Here is an 18968-nt window from a genome sequence, read left to right on the forward strand (position 1 = left end):
TAAAAAGAACCTGGGGTAATGAAAGCAAACCTTTCACAGAGTCAAAAATGTGTAATGCTGCTCAACTCAGCCAACTATATACTTTACTATTTTTATCGGGTTGCGCAGATTTTGTGTTTCTACACACGGGGATTGGTTTTAAAACAAGTGGGTGGTTTTTTGATAAGTTGAATTGGTTTTTTGCAACTTTGCCACTACTGATAAGAATAACTTTGTATGATTGGTTAGATATATGGATTTAATGAAATAGGTAGTGTACAAGGACAAATTTAATCTATAAGGGCCTTTTTGCTAAATATACAGATGAGAGACTTGACAAACTGAGATAAACTCTTAATGATAGTGATAGCCTCTTCTTTATCCTTAGCTGCAATACCGTGAGTATCTCATTGCCCCCATCCTTTTACTTGTCTTTCATTGCGCCCCCCCTCTCCTCCTTTTACCTGTCTATTATTGGCCCCTCCTTCTACTTGTCTCAGTCTCTATTTTTTGCCGTTTTTTCTCGGATAAACATTTATTAAGGTGCTGTTGCAGCAAGGGAAAAAAAAGAAAATAAACTTTTTTTTCCGGGGCCTTGAATTGATTCGCAGTTGATAAGAAAGATGCAAATTGAAACCAACAAGATGAAAATCAAAAAGCTTGGTGATATCAGCAAATTAGGAAGGTGACTTACGTGTCTCTGTATGTGTGTGCGTGTGACGAGAGGGGAAAAGAGAGCAAAACATAGTGATGTATAGGCATAGTCGACCTTAAAGCTTGGTGGATAGTAAAACTACTACTCTACTACTTAAGGGGCGGTCGCAGATGCAGGACGCTAGATATAGAGATGAGCAAAGAAAAGAGTTTAGCAGTTTAAGATGAATTTATAATCACCCGCTACACACACAACAAACCCGCCTGACTTGAGTCACTCGTATTCTAGGTGACCATGGCCCAAACTTCTCTTTCCCTCTTTCCCTCTCTGTAATTTAGTCTCACTATATTTTCTATTTCGTTTTACCCTTTTTGTCATATTCCCTTTTTTTTCTTTTTTTTTCATTTTTTTTTTCACACCCATAATACATAAGATTATTTTCACATATATATATATATATATATATATATATACATATCGATTATAGAATCCCACGTTAACTATATTGGTTACTCTGTATTGGTTTGTTGATCGATATTGGGTTTTCAAACGGGTTTCTACTTCACTATGAATGAAGAAGTTATTAACCACCTCTCCAGAAGAAAACTCTTCACACAAAATGCCGAATATAATGAAAGTTTTGTTCTCTTATTCACTATTGCATCTTCGATGATCTGGATAATGGTTCCAGGTTTAGCATTTCTTTATAGTGGGTTAGCAAGAAGGAAAAGTGCCCTTTCTATGATTTGGATAGTCATTATGTCAAGCTTTATAGGTATATTCCAATGGTATTTTTGGGGCTATTCTTTAGCATTTAGCGATAAGCTGAGTAATCCATTTATTGGTGATTTACATTTTTTTGGCTTCAAAAACTTGTTAGGCGCGCTGGCCAGCAATAGCGATTATCCACAATTGGCATTTGCTTTGTTCCAATTGCAGTTTTTACTAGTGACACTAGCTATATTGGCTGGAGGATGTATTGGTGAAAGAGGCCGTTTCTTACCAGCAATGGTTTTCTTGTTTTGTTGGGCTACAATTGTATATTGCCCCGTTGTTTATTGGATCTGGGGCGGCGGATGGGCCATGAACTACAGGTCAGGAGCTTTAGATTATGCTGGAGGAGGACCAGTTGAAATACTAAGTGGTGCTTCAGCGTTTGTTTATTCGGCTTTTCTTGGAAGAAGAAATGAAACTTTAATGATAAATTATAGACCACACAATATTAGCACAATCTTTCTAGGCACAGCTTTGTTGTACCTTGGTTGGTTGTTCTTCAATGGTTTTAGCTGTGCTAATCCAAGTTTAAGGGTTGCTTATTCAATGATGAACACACATTTGTGTGGAGCTTTTGGTGCCATATCATGGTGCTTATTAGATTTCAGGTTGGAAAATAAATGGTCGATGGTTGCAGTTTGTTCTGGATGTATTTCTGGCTTAGTTGCGGCCACTCCAAGCTCGGGTATGATTCCACTTTGGGCAAGTGTTATATTGGGAATAGTTTCCGGCATAATTTGTAATTTATCGACCAAGATTAAATATTTATGTCGTGTTGATGATTCTTTGGATGTTTGGGCAGAGCACGGTGTTGCTGGAGTTATTGGATTATTGTTCAATGCTCTTTTTGGTTCTGCCACCGTGATTGGTTATGACGGTGTGACTGAACATCAAGGCGGATGGATAGATCATAATTGGAAGCAGTTGTATATTCAAATTGCCTATATTTTGGCAACATTGGGATATTCTTGTGTAGTTACCGCCATTTTGTGTTTTGTTATCAACAAGATCCCCGGATTACATTTGAGAGTCGACTACAATGGTGAGGAGATGGGCATTGATGAAGATCAAATTGGGGAATTTGCGTATGATTATGTTGAAGTAAGAAGAGATTTCTTAGACTGGGGCACACCGCTGGATAGGAAGCCCGAGGAGACTGAAGAAGTAGAAACTTTTGAAAAGCCGGTTGACGAGAGTAATTTGGGTGTGGGTGCAGGTGGAAAAAGATGCCATAAAATGCAGGTTCCCAAGGTATACAATGGTATTGAAAATCCGTTACTGCTGGGGATTAACACTTTTGAAAGTATATCAGATGAGAAATCAAAAGATAATAAAGAAACATCTAATCAGCATAGTCATTATAATAGTATTTCAGGAACAGAAGATGCTGCTTCGATAGCTCCATATCACCCGAAAAACAGCACTGAAAGTAATATCAGCAAAAGTAGTATACCGAAAAACAACACTGAAAGTAATATCAGCAAAAGTAGTACAATACCGAAAACCAAGATAACGTAGACTATAAGTATTTAAAATAAATGGTTTATAGATATAGAAAGAAAGGAAGAAAAAAGAAAAAAAAACCTGGTCCTTATTAGAAAGCCTCTGTATCTTCTCTTAGAGAGAGAGAGAGAGAGAGAGAAAAGAATTAAACACTATGCAGATTGATTCGCTTTACCGCTTTACTACTACTAGAAAAAAAACAACTGAACAGAGCAACGGCATTTACTACTTATATCACGTGACCATACTAATAAATTTCATGGCTTTACTACTATTAGAAAAAAAAAAAAACAAAACAGAACAACGGCAATTACTGCTTATTCCACGTGACCATACACTATATTGCTTTTCCAATTCTTATTTATTTCTTTTTGTTCTTTTTGTTCTTTTTATTTTTATTTTATTTTATTTTATTTTATTTTATTTTATTTTATTTTTATTTTTATTTTCTTTTTTCTTTTCTCCGTTCGTCCTGAAAAGTTTGGGAAAAAAGATGTTATTAGTCATTGATTATATAACGGTTGCCATACATATGGGTGTAATCATTACATGAGCTATAACCTTTTTGATTATCTAATCACTCTATATTTTGGGTCGTGCCAGGGTGAATTTCTCCAGTTTTTTTTTTTTTTTTTTTTTTTTTTTTTTTTTTTTTCCTCTATATAAATTTTTCACCCAAATGTCTATATACCCATGAGATGAAAAAGCATTTTACTTGAATCGAGTTTTCTTTTCCTCTTTTGCTCTTTTACTCTTTTGGTCCCAGTGACAACTGATTTGCTGGCACGTTATTCCCAACTCAAACCAAGTGGTTATCTATTCCTCTTTCTTCTAGTTTACGGCTCATATTTTGGAAGTCACATAATGCTATCTCGTAGAGTTTCATCGAGGTTTTATATTCAGATCGAAAAGAGGTCATCTCAAAGACTATATACCGCATATAGGTCTCAAACGAGGTCTATTTCAAAGGTAAGCCAACAAAATGCTGCTCAGGCTACTTCGAGACCACAACCGTCTCCTTCCTTCAACACTGTCGATCCTCAACTATCGCTGAACCAGCCCTCATCGAAGCATTCATTGAATAAAAATCACCGAGGCGTCTTTCCTAAAAAGGAAATCGCTATGGATGACTCATTTATTGGCTTGACAGGAGGTGAAATTTTTCACGAAATGATGATTAGACACAATGTTGATACTGTATTTGGGTACGCTGGTGGTGCTATTTTACCCGTTTTTGATGCAATTTATAACTCTGACAAGTTCAAATTTGTTTTACCCAGACACGAACAAGGTGCCGGCCATATGGCCGAAGGATACGCTAGGGCAAGTGGCAAGCCAGGCGTTGTTTTGGTTACTTCGGGACCAGGCGCTACTAATATCATTACACCTATGGCCGATGCGTTGATGGATGGTGTTCCATTGGTTGTATTTACAGGACAAGTGCCTACAACGGCTATTGGTACCGACGCTTTCCAAGAAGCCGACGTTGTTGGTATTTCGAGGTCGTGCTCCAAATGGAACGTGATGGTTAAAAATGTAGCTGAATTACCAAGGCGTATAAATGAAGCTTTTGAAATCGCCACTACCGGAAGACCAGGCCCTGTTTTGGTGGACTTGCCAAAAGACGTGACTGCAGCAACCTTGAAAGAAAGCATCCCAATCAATACCACTTTACCTTCAAATGCATTGAGTTTGATAACCAAAAAAGCCGTAAATGAATTTACCACCGAAGCTATAAGGAGATCAGCTATTATTTTGAATAAAGCCAAAAAGCCAATTATTTATTGCGGTGCAGGTATATTGAACCATGAAGATGGGCCTAAATTGTTGAAAGAATTGGCCAATAAAGCTAATATTCCAGTAACTACTACTTTACAAGCATTGGGTGCATTTGATCAAAGGGATCCAAAATCATTAGATATGTTGGGAATGCATGGTTCGGCAGCTGCAAATACCGCAATGCAAAAAGCCGATTGTATAATTGCTCTTGGTGCAAGATTTGATGATCGAGTAACCGGAAATATTGCCAAATTCGCTCCCGAGGCCAAATTAGCAGCAAATGAAAACCGTGGAGGTATCTTGCACTTTGAAATCTCCCCTAAAAATATAAATAAAGTTGTTGAAGCTACTGAAGCCATTGAAGGTGATGTTACTTCTAATTTACGCAAGTTTATTCCACTAGTAGATTCAGTCGAATCAAGACCAGAGTGGTTTAAATCAATTAATGAATGGAAAGAAAAATACCCATATGCTTATCAATTAGAAACCCCTGGCTCCAAAATAAAACCACAAACTTTGATCAAGGAGATTTCCAAACAATCCATGACCTACGATAAAGAAGTTTATGTTACTACTGGTGTTGGACAACACCAAATGTGGGCAGCTCAACACTTTACATGGACACAGCCTAGAACGATGATCACTTCCGGAGGGTTAGGAACTATGGGTTATGGATTACCAGCAGCAATTGGAGTTCAAGTTGCTAAACCTGACGCTATTGTGATTGATATTGATGGAGACGCATCCTTCAATATGACTTTAACTGAGTTATCATCGGCTGTTCAAGCTGGTGCACCAGTGAAGATATGTGTATTGAACAATGAAGAACAAGGTATGGTTACTCAATGGCAATCATTATTTTACGAACATAGATATTCTCACACTCATCAGTCGAATCCCGACTTTATGAAATTAGCAGAAAGTATGGGTGTTAAGGGAATAAGAGTGGAAACTCAAGATCAATTAGAACTGAGTGTAAAGGAATTTTTAGATTGCAAGGTGCCTGTTTTAATGGAGGTTTTGGTTGAAAAGAAAGTACCTGTTTTGCCAATGGTTCCTGCTGGAAAAGCATTGGACGATTTTATTTTATGGGATTCCGAAGCTGAAGAGAAACAGAATGCTTTGAGAAAGCAACGGACTGGCGGATTGTATTAGAGGTAAAAGGGGAAACTCTATTTTTTTCATCTATTGTTTTTACTACTTATTTTGGCATATAGGTATTACGAGTAAAAAAAAGCTGATTATCATTCTTTATTTTCCTTTAATTGATGTTTTTTATATTTCCTTTATATACTAAAGCTAAAGTATAAATACGTAAAGATTGGAGTTGAGCTTGGGATTTGTGAATAATACCAGTTTTTTATTCTAGATAGTTATTAGGTACAAGTCCAATTCTATAGTCACTTGAACCAGTATCGATTTTACCAATATACCAATTCAAATTGTCTTGCATGTACAAACTGTCGATATTTTGAAAATCAAATATAATTTCAATAACATCACCTTTATTAAATGACAAATCCCCCACTTCTTCACCTTTGAAATCATATTTTGCAATTTTTTTAATCGATTTAGGTTTATTTAGCTTTTTGAAAAAACTCTCCCATAATATAAGCTTATAGGCATCTGTCATTGGGATCTTTGAGTATCTTGTGTCAAGTATAGGCAACTGCCACCATGTATGAGCTGTTATTGGACTTTTTTTAATTTCATTCTTGGCCATATTGTAAATTCTTCCCAAATTTTGATCTATCGATAGTGACTTGGTGAAATTAGTATGTTTTGGTACAGAGGTACTGGATAATGAACTAGTAGCGGAGGAACCGGACATTATAGAAGATACGTCGTTGTCATCATCATCGTCGTCATCATCTAGAGAAAGTGACTCCATTGAATCATTTTGTGCTTGTGAATAGATTGAATATGGTTGTTGACCAGCTGGCATTCCACTAGAAAGTGATGGTCTCAGTATGGTGATGTTTGTATTGTGTCTTGGTGGTAATGGCGGTGGTGGCGGTAATGCTGATTGCTCCCTATTTTCAACTACAACTACATCCTCTAAATCCAATATTTTGCGTGGATGATAGGTTTCTAGCTGATTAGCCTGAGGGTTTTGGTATTTCTCATAAGCTTTGATTGGATCAATTGCTTCTGTATCGTTAAACATACCATACAAAGGGTTACTAGGTTTCACCAAATGCTTTTTCTCCTTTAATTTTGTTGTCATACTGACCCAGAATTTGTATGTCTTTGAAGCTTTATCCTGATCGTCGATTTCCTTGTCAATGATTTCCGGGTTTTTGTTTTTAATTAGGGTCAAAAATGACTCAATTTGTAACCTTGTGGTTGTGATATCTTGTTCCCATTGACTTGAAATGGTTTCATAATCAGGAATATTGTCACCAATAAAACCATAGAAAATGTTGAAATATTCTAGTGTTTCCACAATATTTTTACAAGTGTTTGTTTGATGACAAATGAGCAATTTGGTAACGTTTTCAATAAATTCATCTAAAAAAGCCATTGCATTTGGCAAAAGGGCAGTTGTTTTGGAGTTGAGAGCATCGAAATCCTTATCTACTTGGGTGAATTCCACTTGAAGTTTATTCAAGTGTTCTTGATCCTTCTCACTCAATGGTGGTTGCTTTTGATTCAACTTTGCAATCTTTCTACCTAGTCTATCCTGTTCTTCTCTTTTCCTATTCCTTCGCTTTATTAGTTTCAAGATTTCATGCAATTGTTTTCGCATACTGTTGATCTTTGGAGCTAGGGAGTTTGCGAAATACTCACAATCTTGTTTCAAGTTGATTTTCAAGTTTTCAATCGATTGTATATACTGAAATAACTCATCATTTACACTTTCAATCAAAAATTGTTTCTCCTTGGGGTGGACATGAGGTATTTCCAGAGAAGCTTCGTAAACGTCAAATTCATGATAGTATTCCTCTATGTTTTCAAATTCCAAAGATCCTGGACCTATTAGTTTAATAAACTCTCTAGCAATTCTCAAATTCATAGCCAATACACCAGGAAATAGCTTCTTGTACAATTGGTTATTTTGTGCTTGCAAATGATTTAACCCTTGTCGCGCCTGCTTTATATCGTGCTGGTACTCCTTTATCAATAGATCATCCTTATCAAAATCACGATGGTGGAACGTAATTGTATCTTTCAAATTGTGAGAAAAATGCAGAACTTCAGATTCAGTCGTCTTGTAAACATCCTTGATATGAGCACCAACATTACTTGAAATTGTCTTGAACGTGTCAACAACCATCTTTGAAAAACTTCTTTTGAGAGCTCTTTCGGGAGTTTTTTCGAGAGTTTATACCTTTGAAGAAGAAGAAAAAGAAGAGCAACCACAGCTGTAGCAACAGTTAGGTATGAAGAGGAGAAGGGGGGAAGGGTATAAAGGGTATAAAGGGTATAAAGGGTAGGGTTATCTCGGATATAAAAGTCATCAAACGGGGAAAAAACCGACCGAAAAGAATGAATGATTATCGCTACCAATTGTTCAACGCTACCGGGACCATCTCATTGAAAAAATATATGATGATAACACGTGACCGGACCAAACGAGATGAGGTTGCGTCTCATCACGTGACCAGGAATAATCATGAAAGGCCAAAAACATCAAAAACGTTAAAAACGTCATAACGTCAAAACGTCAAAAACGTCAAAAACAGCTTGCATTTACGTGGATTCCCACCCACACACACAAACACACAGGTTTGTTTAATGGTTTCAACTACTTCTTTTTTTAATGATCACGTGACCAGACCAAATCAGAACCAAACTCAAATCAAATGTCAAATGTCAAACATGAAAAATGTCAAATGTCAAATGTCAAATATCACGTGATATACTTGATTAATAGTGTGCTCCACTATCGAACAGCCCGAGATAGTGGAGCAATACTTAGTAGCTTGTTATAACACTATCAACCGACACTATCGAGCAAAGCGAGATAGTGGAGGAACACTCAGTAGCTTGTTATAACACTATCGAGCAGAGCGAGATAGTGTCGATAGTAGAGCAACACTAACTAGCTGTTACAACTAACTAGCTGTTATAACACTAACTAGCTGTTACAACTAACTAGCTGTTATAACACTAACTAGCTGTTACAACTAACTAGCTGTTATAACACTAACTAGCTGTTACAACTAACTAGCTGTTATAACACTAACTAGCTGTTACAACACTATCTCGCTCTGCTCGATAGTGTCTATCTCGCTCTGCTCGATAGTGTCTATCTCGCTCTGCTCGATAGTGTCTATCGTGTCTCTAGTGTCTCTAGTATATTTTCTTTTCTTTTCTTTGCTGCCAAATTGGTAGTAACGTTGATTACATCACTTGATAAACGCTTTCAACTTTTCATCATAGGCACGTGACTAACCAATTTTTTAATTTCTTTTTTACCTTTTTTTTTTTTTTTTTTCGCTGCCAAATTCGTATCCAGGGATTAGGTCATCCCATCTAGTGTTTGTTGGAATGGCATTGTTCGTAATGGTAATGAATTATAAAGTGACTATGACTATGCAAAAAGGTCTATAAGTAGCTCCTCTAGAAAGTCTATAAGTAACTCCTCTAAACAAGTCTATAAATAATTTTTTTATACAAGTCTACAAGTAATCTAATAGTTCCTTATATGTAACACCCCCATTACTCTATTTTTTTTCTACAAAGATTTTCTCCACTATCTCGCTTTGCTCGATAGTGTTTAATGTAACACCCCCATTTCTCCTTCTTTTCTACAAAGTGTCTACAAAGTGTCTTTCACTATCTCGCTTCGCTCGATAGTGTCGCTCGATAGTGTCGCTCGATAGTGTTTGATGTAACACCCCCATTTCTCCTTCTTTTCTACAGTGTTTTTCCACTATCTCGCTTCGCTCGATAGTGTGGTTGGATAGGTCGCTCGATACTGTTTTTCAATAGCAATTGTAACAAATTGAATTCCGATTGGACAATTGTGATTGGACCATTTTGATTTGTTTTTGTAGCTCTTGTAGCAATTAACATTTCTTATTAGACTACTATGATTTATATAGCAAAACAAAAATTGTAGTAGCTAAACTTCGTCATTGTACATTTAATTATACTCTATAAAGGTATAAAAGGTATAAAAGCTTTTTTTTTAATGACACTTGCTACACCTCCTAGTGGTGGGTACTCCTATTTATGGCAAGTCTTGGTATATAAAGACTAGAGAGACATCTTCTTTTGTAATATTTCCTCTTTTTACTTGTAGTATTTAGGTAGTTTTCATAATGGGTAATTCACCTCACAAATTGTTCTACAAAGGTACAGATAACGATTTTGTTATATTTGTTGATGATGCAAACTTATTTGCTAGGTACAAGAAAGGAGATAAAACAATTCCGCTTATTGATATAGTATCCATATTCAAGGTCTTTATAAATAGACAAGGAGGTGTTGATGGTATATTAGACGAAGCTTCAAAACAGGACTTGAATAACAATTTCGGTACTTCAAATATCGATCAAGTTATCAAGATTATTTTAGATAAAGGTTCAGATAAGAGTAGTTCGGATTTCGCTACACAAGAAAATTCACGAAATGATTCGCTTGGTGCTGGTAACACTGGAAACTAATAAAAAATTGATATCCAATTAGCAGCTTGCTTGTATGCATTCTATCGAGCGAAGCGAAACTATCGAGCGAAGCGAGATAGTGGAGCACTGACTGCCATTGGTTATTGACACTATCTCGCTTTGCTCGATAGTGGAGCACTGACTGCCATTGGTTATTGACACTATCTCGCTTTGCTCGATAGTGGAGCACTGACTGCCATTGGTTATTGACACTATCTCGCTTTGCTCGATAGTGGAGCACTGACTGCCATTGGTTATTGACACTATCTCGCTTCGCTCGATAGTGTCCCTCGATAGTGTCAAATTACATAGTTTCAATACTCATTTATGGTATACAATGGTAATTTTTCCAAAATCAAATCTCTAAAATTTCTTTCATTATACCATACATCGTAAAATTTCAACGTGAGGATCTTGCATGAAGCATACTCTAGAATATCGTAATGTAAAGATATCATATTGTGCAACAACAAGTCAAGTTGGAATTTGACAAAGAATACCTCTTGTTTGTACAAATTTCGATCACTACTGCTACTGCTACTGCTTCTGCCACTTTCAAAGTTTGTAGCATATATAGAAGCTCCTTGAGGGACATAATTGAGATAGGCAATTGCGTGGTTATTTGTAGTTTTGAAATCACAACTTCCTCCATTTACCTCATTGAGGCTTACATGGAGATGCTCTTTCCATATATCAAACTCCTTTTGGTCTAGGAATAAGAGTACAACTTCAAATTGAAAGTTTTCTACTCGAAATACCAACTTTAAGCAATTTAAATAGTTCAAGTACAAACCCCGACAGTTTTTTTCATCAACAAATAATGAAGTATTAACCAAGGGGATAATGAAGTTTGGAATATATTTTCTATTAAAGTTGTTTGCACTCGACTTGAATGTTCTTTTGAAGATGTTATTGTGTTGAAGAATTACCAAGTGACTCTTGAAAAGTATCACTGGACAATGTTGTAGTTTGGGACAATTGTTATTTACATATATGACTGAAGCAAACCCAATCAACAATGGATTGCCAAAAAAGTAACAATCTACATCAATATTGCAGAAATCTGAACAATTGAACCGGCTGTTTTTATTATTGAAAACCTGGGTCCAATCAATTAGTTGGTTAAGCCGAGATATTCGAAGTTCGTTAAGCTGTTCAATTTGCTTTGTTGCTTCATTTACTGAAAATAATTGACGTCGTATCTTGTCAACACTTGTGTTCAACAAATCCGTGTTATAGTTCAATAAACCGCAGTTGACACATAGACTGTCAACAAAAAGTGGGTATTTAACAATTCGGTCAATTGGCTGTTGACTCAAGGATCTAATTGACAAGTCTTTTCTTGCATGTTGTGGCTGCTGACTTTCCACTAGATTCTGCACTCCTGTGAATAAATGCCTTATTGCTGAAAATGACTGGTATGTCTTGATTGTGGCATACTTTTGTTGCCGTTGCAGTTGCACCAGAAGTTGCAGCGGCAGCGGCAGCAGCTGTTGATATTGTTCACCACCACCACCTATATAATAGTTGGTTGTTTCACAGTGCTTACTAAATTCGAGCGGGAACAATGCTTTATTGTACATTTTCCCCACTGCCTTATGTTGTGAACAATACCAAGAGTACCAAAAACAACAAATACCAGCTTGTGAAATCACTTGAGATATGCGATTGGCTTGCTCTCCGTAATTCAATGATCTATTTAGTCGAATGGTTTCCAATTTGGTCAAGATACCACTATGTATCTCAATCATCTTCTCTAAACAAAGCTTAGTGATTCTTACGGGAATCGGGAGCTCAACATTCAAATTTTGGAGATTCTCGAGGTACATGTTTCTTAACTCACGAGTATTTTCAATAAACTGCCTTTCTGTATCTACTATTTCCGTCAAAGTCATTTGCAAATGATGTAGGGCCATAAAGTTTTCATCTTTTCTCGCTGAAAAGATGTTTTCCGCATGGGGAGATTTTTCATCAATGGTTGATTCACTTGATACGGTGAATGCAGACGAACTAAGTTTCCCATTGTTATTATTTCGAAGTGAGGGTGGAAACTTGAGTACATTGCGAGACAACTTGTTATTACTCTCCGATGACGGACCAAAAGCCCGTGGAGAAAAAAAATCCATATTGATAAGGCCAGGAAGATTTATTGAAGTAGAAGTCTGTTTGTTAGCAGCAGCAGCAGCATTTGCAGCAGCAGCTTGAGGACTAAAATTCTTGTAAACCGGTGGTGATGGATTAGGCATTATCTGAGTAACATCATTGATTGACAAATTCACAATCATTGTAGAACTATTACTCATAAAATTATCGTTACAAAGGAACTAGGGGAGGAAGAAAGGGGACCCTTTCTGGCAAACACAATACATTTTTTAGTTTGCAAGGTTTATTTGATATTTTTGACATGTTTAAGAAAACGGTATAAAATTTTGCACCCATTTGGTAAAAAGGAACCGATTATGTAATAAATTATATAACAGAGAGCATAATAATTGATGTACAACATGCGAAAAGTTATGTAATGATATTGCAACAGATTATATAATAAAACACTAGATGGGCATGGTTGATTACATAATACATTTGATGAATTTTTTTTTTTTTTTTTTTTTTTTTTTTTTTTTTTTTTTTTTTTTTTTTTTTTTTTTTTTTNTTAAAAATTTTAATTAATTTTTTTTTTTTTTTTTTTTTTTTTTTTTTGTTTTGTTTCTTTGGACCTTTTGGAAAGAGCCGATATTGAAAAATTATTGATTGAAAGCACTCGGGTTGAAGAGGAAGCTAGGTGAGAAATGAGTACGAGGGCTTTGAGAAAACTCGGAGGGCAGAGTTTGGAAGACGAGCTTAAGAAACTAGAGTTGAATAGAGCGCTGGAGAGGAAAACAGGCGAGGAAGCTAAAAAGCAATTTTCAAAATCTAATGCATTTGCATTTTTGAATGAGGATGAGGATCTGGGTGAGGGTGAGGATCTGGGTGAGGATGAAACAAATAAAGAAAAAGAATACAAGGCTAAAAGTAAACCAGAGAAACCTGTTTTTGCAAGCACTAGTGGAAAGCTGAAAAAGAAAAAAAAGAAAACAAGGGCAAAACAAGTTTCCCAACTTGAGCTGAGCAAAAACAAAGATTGTGAAGAAGAGAAAGCAAATGAAGATGAAGATGATCTAGACAAGATTCTAGCGGAAATAAAACAGAAAGAAGAGAAGCTACAACAAAAACAAAAGAGTACAAATATCTCCCTCGAGACATACAATTTTGAAGATGAATATAACGAACTAAACGATCCACTAACATACAGCGATTCCAACTTTAAAAATTTCACTACAGAAAGATTGAACAAGTGCTTGCCTTTGCTTTCTTTTAAATCGATAAAAAATCTAGATCCTGATCAAGAGTATAAGAATTTATTTGGCAATTCTTTGTCTATTGAATTGATCGAGGACGCAAACTCAACCACTTCCCTAGCTATTTCGCCTGAAGTCTTACAGCAATTCAAGAAAATGGCGAAAATGATAAGAAACTGGGGTGGTAAGGATCGAAGGGGCATTCCTGGAACTTCTAGAAAATTACTCTTGTCAAAAATTAGAGATGATTGGCTTCCAACACAGTTGAAGAGTGTTACTATGGAAGAAATAAACGATGACGATATATTAAGACTCTTTCTTTATAAAGAGGAAGATTTAGAAGAGCAAGATTTTGTCCCCAAGCTTTGCAATGAAAAAAAATTGGGCGTACGATACTTCAAGTTCAATAAAGTCAATGACATGAAGAATCGTGCCGCAAACACAAAGTTTTATGCATCAACGGTGTTGACGCCTGATCCACAGTCACTTATGCAGCTTTTGCAACTAAACCCATATCATCAGGAGACGCTATTGCAAGTAGCAATGGTATTGCTTCGTCAGGGAGACAACAAAGCAACATCAAATGCATTGATCGAAAGAGCATTATTTACATTTGACCGGAGCTTTCATAAAAATTTCCATGAACTAATGTCGTCAGCCGAAAATGGATTGATCAGATTACCATTTGAATTTTTTTCAAATCGACAGTTTTATTTAAACATATTTCGATACATTGTTTCCCTTGGAGAAAGGTCACTATTCTCAACGGCTTTGTCGTATTGTAAATTCCTACTCAGCTGTTCCCCATGTGAAGACCCTATGGGCGTTAGATACTTTATTGATTTTTATTGCATAATGAGCGAGGAGTACGAATATTTAATGCAATTGAAGCAATCTCCATTGGTAACATGCTATACTCGTTGGTGTACTCCTGGAATATCGTTTTCGACTGCTCTTGCTTGTTTGAAATTGGGGAAACTAGATCAAGCTGAACGGGAGTTACAAAAAGCTGCCGAAGCCCACCCCTTTGTTGCCTATAGACTACTCACTGAAATTTGTCTTTCGGGGACGGTTTCAAACATAAAGGAATCCAGTTTCGAAGCGAGTTGCGAAACACTTGTTAGTGCAGAAACGTATCTAATCAGGGCCAAGGTTTTGTGGCAATCACATTTGGACTTTTTAAATGAGCATTTAAGATCCTTTTTCAACAAATATTCAAAGCCAAGTAGCAAGTTTGGTTTTGCAAAATCATTGATGGGAGTTTTTACCAATGATACGCTGTTGTCGAAAGAAGTTCCTTTGAACTTGATTAGATTTGCGATTTTGTCGGGCGAAAACAAGATCATGGGAAAACTTCCAAGCACTATATGGGATCGTGATGATATACTTGAATATGACGTGTTGCCACCAAAAGAACAACAACCAGCTGAACTGGTAGTCGATGCTTTTCTGAAATCAAAAACTAAAATCTGCGATTCGCTATTGGATTATGTTGATGAGAATTTGTTAAGCGCTATTGTGCAGCAAAATACCAGAGGTGTAGAAGACACTTTAAGTGAAGAAGAGATTAACTTGTTGATCAACCGCTTGCAACAAGCAAATGGCGAGATCAATCAAGGTGATGCTGTATAGTAGAAGGCCCTTTTCTGAAGAGATCAACCGCTTGCAACAAGCAAATGGAGAGATCAAGGTGATGCTGTATAGTATCTCATAAGGCCCTTTCTTTTCCCTTTTTTATTTTAGCTTTTTGCACCCATTAATAGTTTGAGACTTTTTTTTTACTAGTGTTATTAGAGAAACCAAGACCCATTCACCGTACCGCCAATACAGGGGTATAACTATTGATGGAGTAAACTATTTCTAGCAAAACAGTCTGACTTCTATTCAACCAGAGGGCGAGGAGGTGGAAGGGGGAGAGGGGGACCCAGTTTTCGAGTTGTTGTTGAAGAAAGCCCATCACATGGTAGCATCTCGCTCCTATTTTTCATCGCTGTACAAAATTTTTCAATAGTCAATTGATGATGTCCATCTTGGTTCACTTTGTTCACTTGTTTCAAAAGGATGAGATGATTGCAATTGACTTGGAGTTTCACCAATGGCAATTACAGTATCAGATATCTACCACGTTTCTTTTACTTGTAATTACGCCGACTTTGTACTATTTGTACTGTAAGTATGTAACTTCATCTCCCAACGCGTATAACAAGTTGGAATCGCCTGTTAATTTCACAATTTCGATTCCCGAGGAGGCTAGACCGAATTGGAAGGGCAAAAGACTATATCCCAAGCCCAGTGTTGCGATTGAAAATGACGATACAAAGATACGAAGTTATTGTCCTGCGACTGGCCAGAATTTAGGAGTGTTTAATGCCACAAGTAGAACAGAAATGGATGAGATGATTGCAAACGCAGCGAAAGCACAGGAAAAATGGAGCAAGAGTCTGTTTTCCATAAGAAGAAAGTTGCTTAAAAGTTTAGCCAAGTTCATCCTTGAAAACCAGGAGAACATTGCCCGCATTGCATGTAGAGATTCAGGGAAAACAAAATTGGACGCATCCATGGGTGAAATAATGGTTACTTTGGAGAAACTCAATTGGATAGTAGCTCACGGAGAAAAAGTCTTGAAGCCGAGCCAAAGACCCGGACCTTCTAATTTTCTCTTGGGGTTGTTGAAAAATGCAGAAGTAAGATACGAACCAATGGGTGTTGTTTCGTCAATCATCTCTTGGAACTATCCTTTCCACAATTTGATGGGTCCTGTAATTGCAGCTTTATTTACTGGTAATGCTATAATTGTGAAATGTTCAGAAAATGTTGTATGGTCGAGTAAATGGTTTATTGAAATGTGCCGCACTGCTTTAAGGAGCTTGGATATAGACCAAGACTTGATTCAATTATGTTGTTGTTTTCCTAAAGATGCAGACTATTTCACATCTCATCCGGGCATACGCCATATTACATTCATCGGCTCCAAACCCATTGCGCACCATGTAGTCACCAATGCTGCAAAGGAACTTACACCTTGTGTTGTTGAATTGGGTGGCAAGGATGCATTCATTGTTTTAGACGATGTCGAAGATATCGATGCCATATCTTCGATTATCCTTAGAGGTACATTTCAAAGTGCGGGACAAAACTGTATAGGAATTGAAAGGGTTATTTGTATGCCTCGGACTTATGATAAGATGGTAACATTGTTGACGGAACGTGTACCGCAACTCAGGGTAGGTTCCGATATTGATCAATTGGATGAAATAGATATGGGAGCAATGATTTCCGATAATAGATTCAAGTATTTTGAAGACCTCATACAAGATGCAGTTAAAAAAGGCGCTAAACTTGTATGTGGAGGCAAACCATACCAACATCCCAACTATCCTCAGGGTCATTTTTTTGAACCAACATTACTTATTGATGTGGATCCATCAATGGATGTGTTCAACCAAGAAGTGTTTGGCCCAATATTGACCATGATTAAAGCCGAGAGCATCAACAATGCAATTGAGTTAGCTAACGCTTCAGAATATGGTTTGGGAAATTCAATATTTGGCTCGAATTATAAGCAATTGAACCAATTGGCTAATGAATTGAAAAGTGGAAATGTTGCTATTAATGACTTTGCCACGTATTATGTTGCACAATTGCCATTTGGTGGAGTTAAGAAATCCGGATACGGGAAATTTGGAGGCGAGGAAGGTTTGCTTGGGTTGTGCAATGCCAAATCTGTGGTTATGGATAAACCCTTTTTCAGGATGTTGGGAGTTGCCACATCGATTCCAAAACCAATTGACTATCCGATAAAAGACGACAAGAAAGCATGGGGGTTTGTACGGAGCTTAAATATCGCAGGTTACGATGGAAGAATTTGGGCTAAAGTAAAGGCGTTCAAGAGTCTCGCCAAAGGAGGTGCCTAACAATGGGACATTAAGTAGCAAAGATTATTGATTAAAAAAATCAGTGAAAAAAAAAAAAAAAGACTATATTACTTTGCATGCTGTATCACTTTTGTATAAATGTATATAGAGCATCATTTGTGGCATCCTTGATGAAAATTAAAAGGTATTGTGTGTTTTCTACATCTATGACACTATCGAGCAGAGCGAGATAGTGGAGCACAACACTTACTAGCAACACTTGCTAGCAACACTAGCGAGCAAAGATTACTTAGTTGCATTGATGTGTAACAGTGGATGCGACGTGATTGTAGCTTCAACTAATAATTTAACAACGTCCAGTTTTTTCTTTTCAAATTGCTCTTTTAAATGTTTCAATTCAGTTTCTACCTCGACATCTGCGTCCTTGTCAATCTGCTCATTAATTCCTTCGTGCTCTTTTTCATACTTTTGTAGTTCTTTTTCCTTCAGTTTCTTGTAATCTTCAATCTCCTGCTGAGCATCTTGTTTAGCCGTCTTCAACCTATTGGTTCGGTATTTCCTGGCTTCATTGACTATTTCCGCCGCCTCTTTTTCAGTCTTCAACAATGACTGGATTCCTGATGACATTATCTCTTCTTTTCTTTCCAAAATAAACCAACAAATGCAGCTGTTTGGCTACTTATAACTCGGTAAATCTTACTAAAGTCCCCGTCCCTTATAGTTTGAATTGTCCTTTTGGAAATTTGCGTTTCAATAGAAATGGATAGTCGTGTACGAAGTGCAAAATTTGCCAGGTCGTTAAGCGCCAACCCCCCCCCCCCCCCCCCCCGTTGCAGAGCGGCGACACTATCGAGCAGAACGAGATAGTAGAGCTGAGCGACTAGCTGTCACCAACACTATCGAGCAGAGCGAGATAGTGGAGCAGTAAATTGACTAACTGTGACCATGACTATGTCGCTCTGCTCGACAGTGGGGCTCATTGACTAGCTGTCACCGACACTATCGGCAACACTAGCTGTCACCGACACTATCTCGCTCTGCTCGATAGTGTCGCTCTGCTCAATAGTGGAGCACATTGACTAGTTACCAATTGGTACTATTTGCAGTAGTTGTTAATTTTGTATGACTATTGCCAGGAGATACTATAGGGGATGAAGGATACTTGTTCTTTAATATATATATGCTACACTTGCTTGGCGGAAAACTTTGTCATTAATGTAGAAAGCTCTATTTACAATATAGTAGCCCCATAAGATTTCTTAGAGAACCTTTGTAGCAACATTTTAAGTTTGAGTCTCTAAATCGGGAGCTATTAAATGGCCCATAGACAAAATAGCACAACATCAAACAGTGGTAATCAAAATGATTTCATTCCCTTTCAAGAAACTAGCGACCACGCTGCTCGCTGCTATGGCTTTCTGTAGAGTCGGTATATTAGTCGGTGGTGCAA

General features: G+C 37.1%; 8 protein-coding genes across 8 annotated transcripts; 5 read left to right on the forward strand and 3 right to left on the reverse strand. All coding sequences in view use genetic code 12, as the record gives it.

The window, feature by feature from the left end:
- Nucleotides 1-1201: 1201 nt before the first annotated feature.
- Nucleotides 1202-2926, forward strand: MEP1 (ammonium permease; the record flags this gene model as incomplete). The annotated part of the gene is made up of 1 exon (XM_049325094.1): nt 1202-2926. The coding sequence occupies one exon, from the start codon at nt 1202-1204 to the stop codon at nt 2924-2926; it is 1725 nt and encodes a 574-aa protein (XP_049179194.1).
- Nucleotides 2927-3775: 849 nt separating this feature from the next.
- On the forward strand, nt 3776-5845 carry ILV2 (acetolactate synthase catalytic subunit; the record flags this gene model as incomplete). The annotated part of the gene is made up of 1 exon (XM_049325095.1): nt 3776-5845. One exon carries the CDS (start codon nt 3776-3778, stop codon nt 5843-5845), a length of 2070 nt encoding a protein of 689 aa, XP_049179195.1.
- Nucleotides 5846-6050: 205 nt separating this feature from the next.
- KGF56_003733 (uncharacterized protein) lies at nt 6051-7967 on the reverse strand (the record flags this gene model as incomplete). Its single annotated transcript, XM_049325096.1, has 1 exon — nt 6051-7967. The coding sequence occupies one exon, from the start codon at nt 7965-7967 to the stop codon at nt 6051-6053; it is 1917 nt and encodes a 638-aa protein (XP_049179196.1).
- A 1993-nt stretch (nt 7968-9960) lies between these two features.
- KGF56_003734 (uncharacterized protein) lies at nt 9961-10305 on the forward strand (the record flags this gene model as incomplete). The annotated part of the gene is made up of 1 exon (XM_049325098.1): nt 9961-10305. The coding sequence occupies one exon, from the start codon at nt 9961-9963 to the stop codon at nt 10303-10305; it is 345 nt and encodes a 114-aa protein (XP_049179197.1).
- A 314-nt stretch (nt 10306-10619) lies between these two features.
- Nucleotides 10620-12590, reverse strand: KGF56_003735 (uncharacterized protein; the record flags this gene model as incomplete). Its single annotated transcript, XM_049325099.1, has 1 exon — nt 10620-12590. The coding sequence occupies one exon, from the start codon at nt 12588-12590 to the stop codon at nt 10620-10622; it is 1971 nt and encodes a 656-aa protein (XP_049179198.1).
- A 504-nt stretch (nt 12591-13094) lies between these two features.
- On the forward strand, nt 13095-15275 carry KGF56_003736 (uncharacterized protein; the record flags this gene model as incomplete). The annotated part of the gene is made up of 1 exon (XM_049325100.1): nt 13095-15275. The coding sequence occupies one exon, from the start codon at nt 13095-13097 to the stop codon at nt 15273-15275; it is 2181 nt and encodes a 726-aa protein (XP_049179199.1).
- A 386-nt stretch (nt 15276-15661) lies between these two features.
- On the forward strand, nt 15662-17557 carry MSC7 (meiotic recombination directing protein; the record flags this gene model as incomplete). The annotated part of the gene is made up of 1 exon (XM_049325101.1): nt 15662-17557. One exon carries the CDS (start codon nt 15662-15664, stop codon nt 17555-17557), a length of 1896 nt encoding a protein of 631 aa, XP_049179200.1.
- A 246-nt stretch (nt 17558-17803) lies between these two features.
- On the reverse strand, nt 17804-18594 carry VMA10 (H(+)-transporting V1 sector ATPase subunit G; the record flags this gene model as incomplete). Its single annotated transcript, XM_049325102.1, has 2 exons — nt 17804-18185; nt 18503-18594. 2 exons carry the CDS (start codon nt 18592-18594, stop codon nt 17804-17806), a joined length of 474 nt encoding a protein of 157 aa, XP_049179201.1.
- Between the last annotated feature and the right edge of the window lie 374 nt (nt 18595-18968).

This window comes from Candida oxycetoniae, assembly GCF_023343755.2.
Source record: "Candida oxycetoniae strain CBS 10844 chromosome Unknown scaffold39, whole genome shotgun sequence".
NCBI classification, from domain to species: Eukaryota; Fungi; Ascomycota; class Pichiomycetes; order Serinales; family Debaryomycetaceae; genus Lodderomyces; species Lodderomyces oxycetoniae.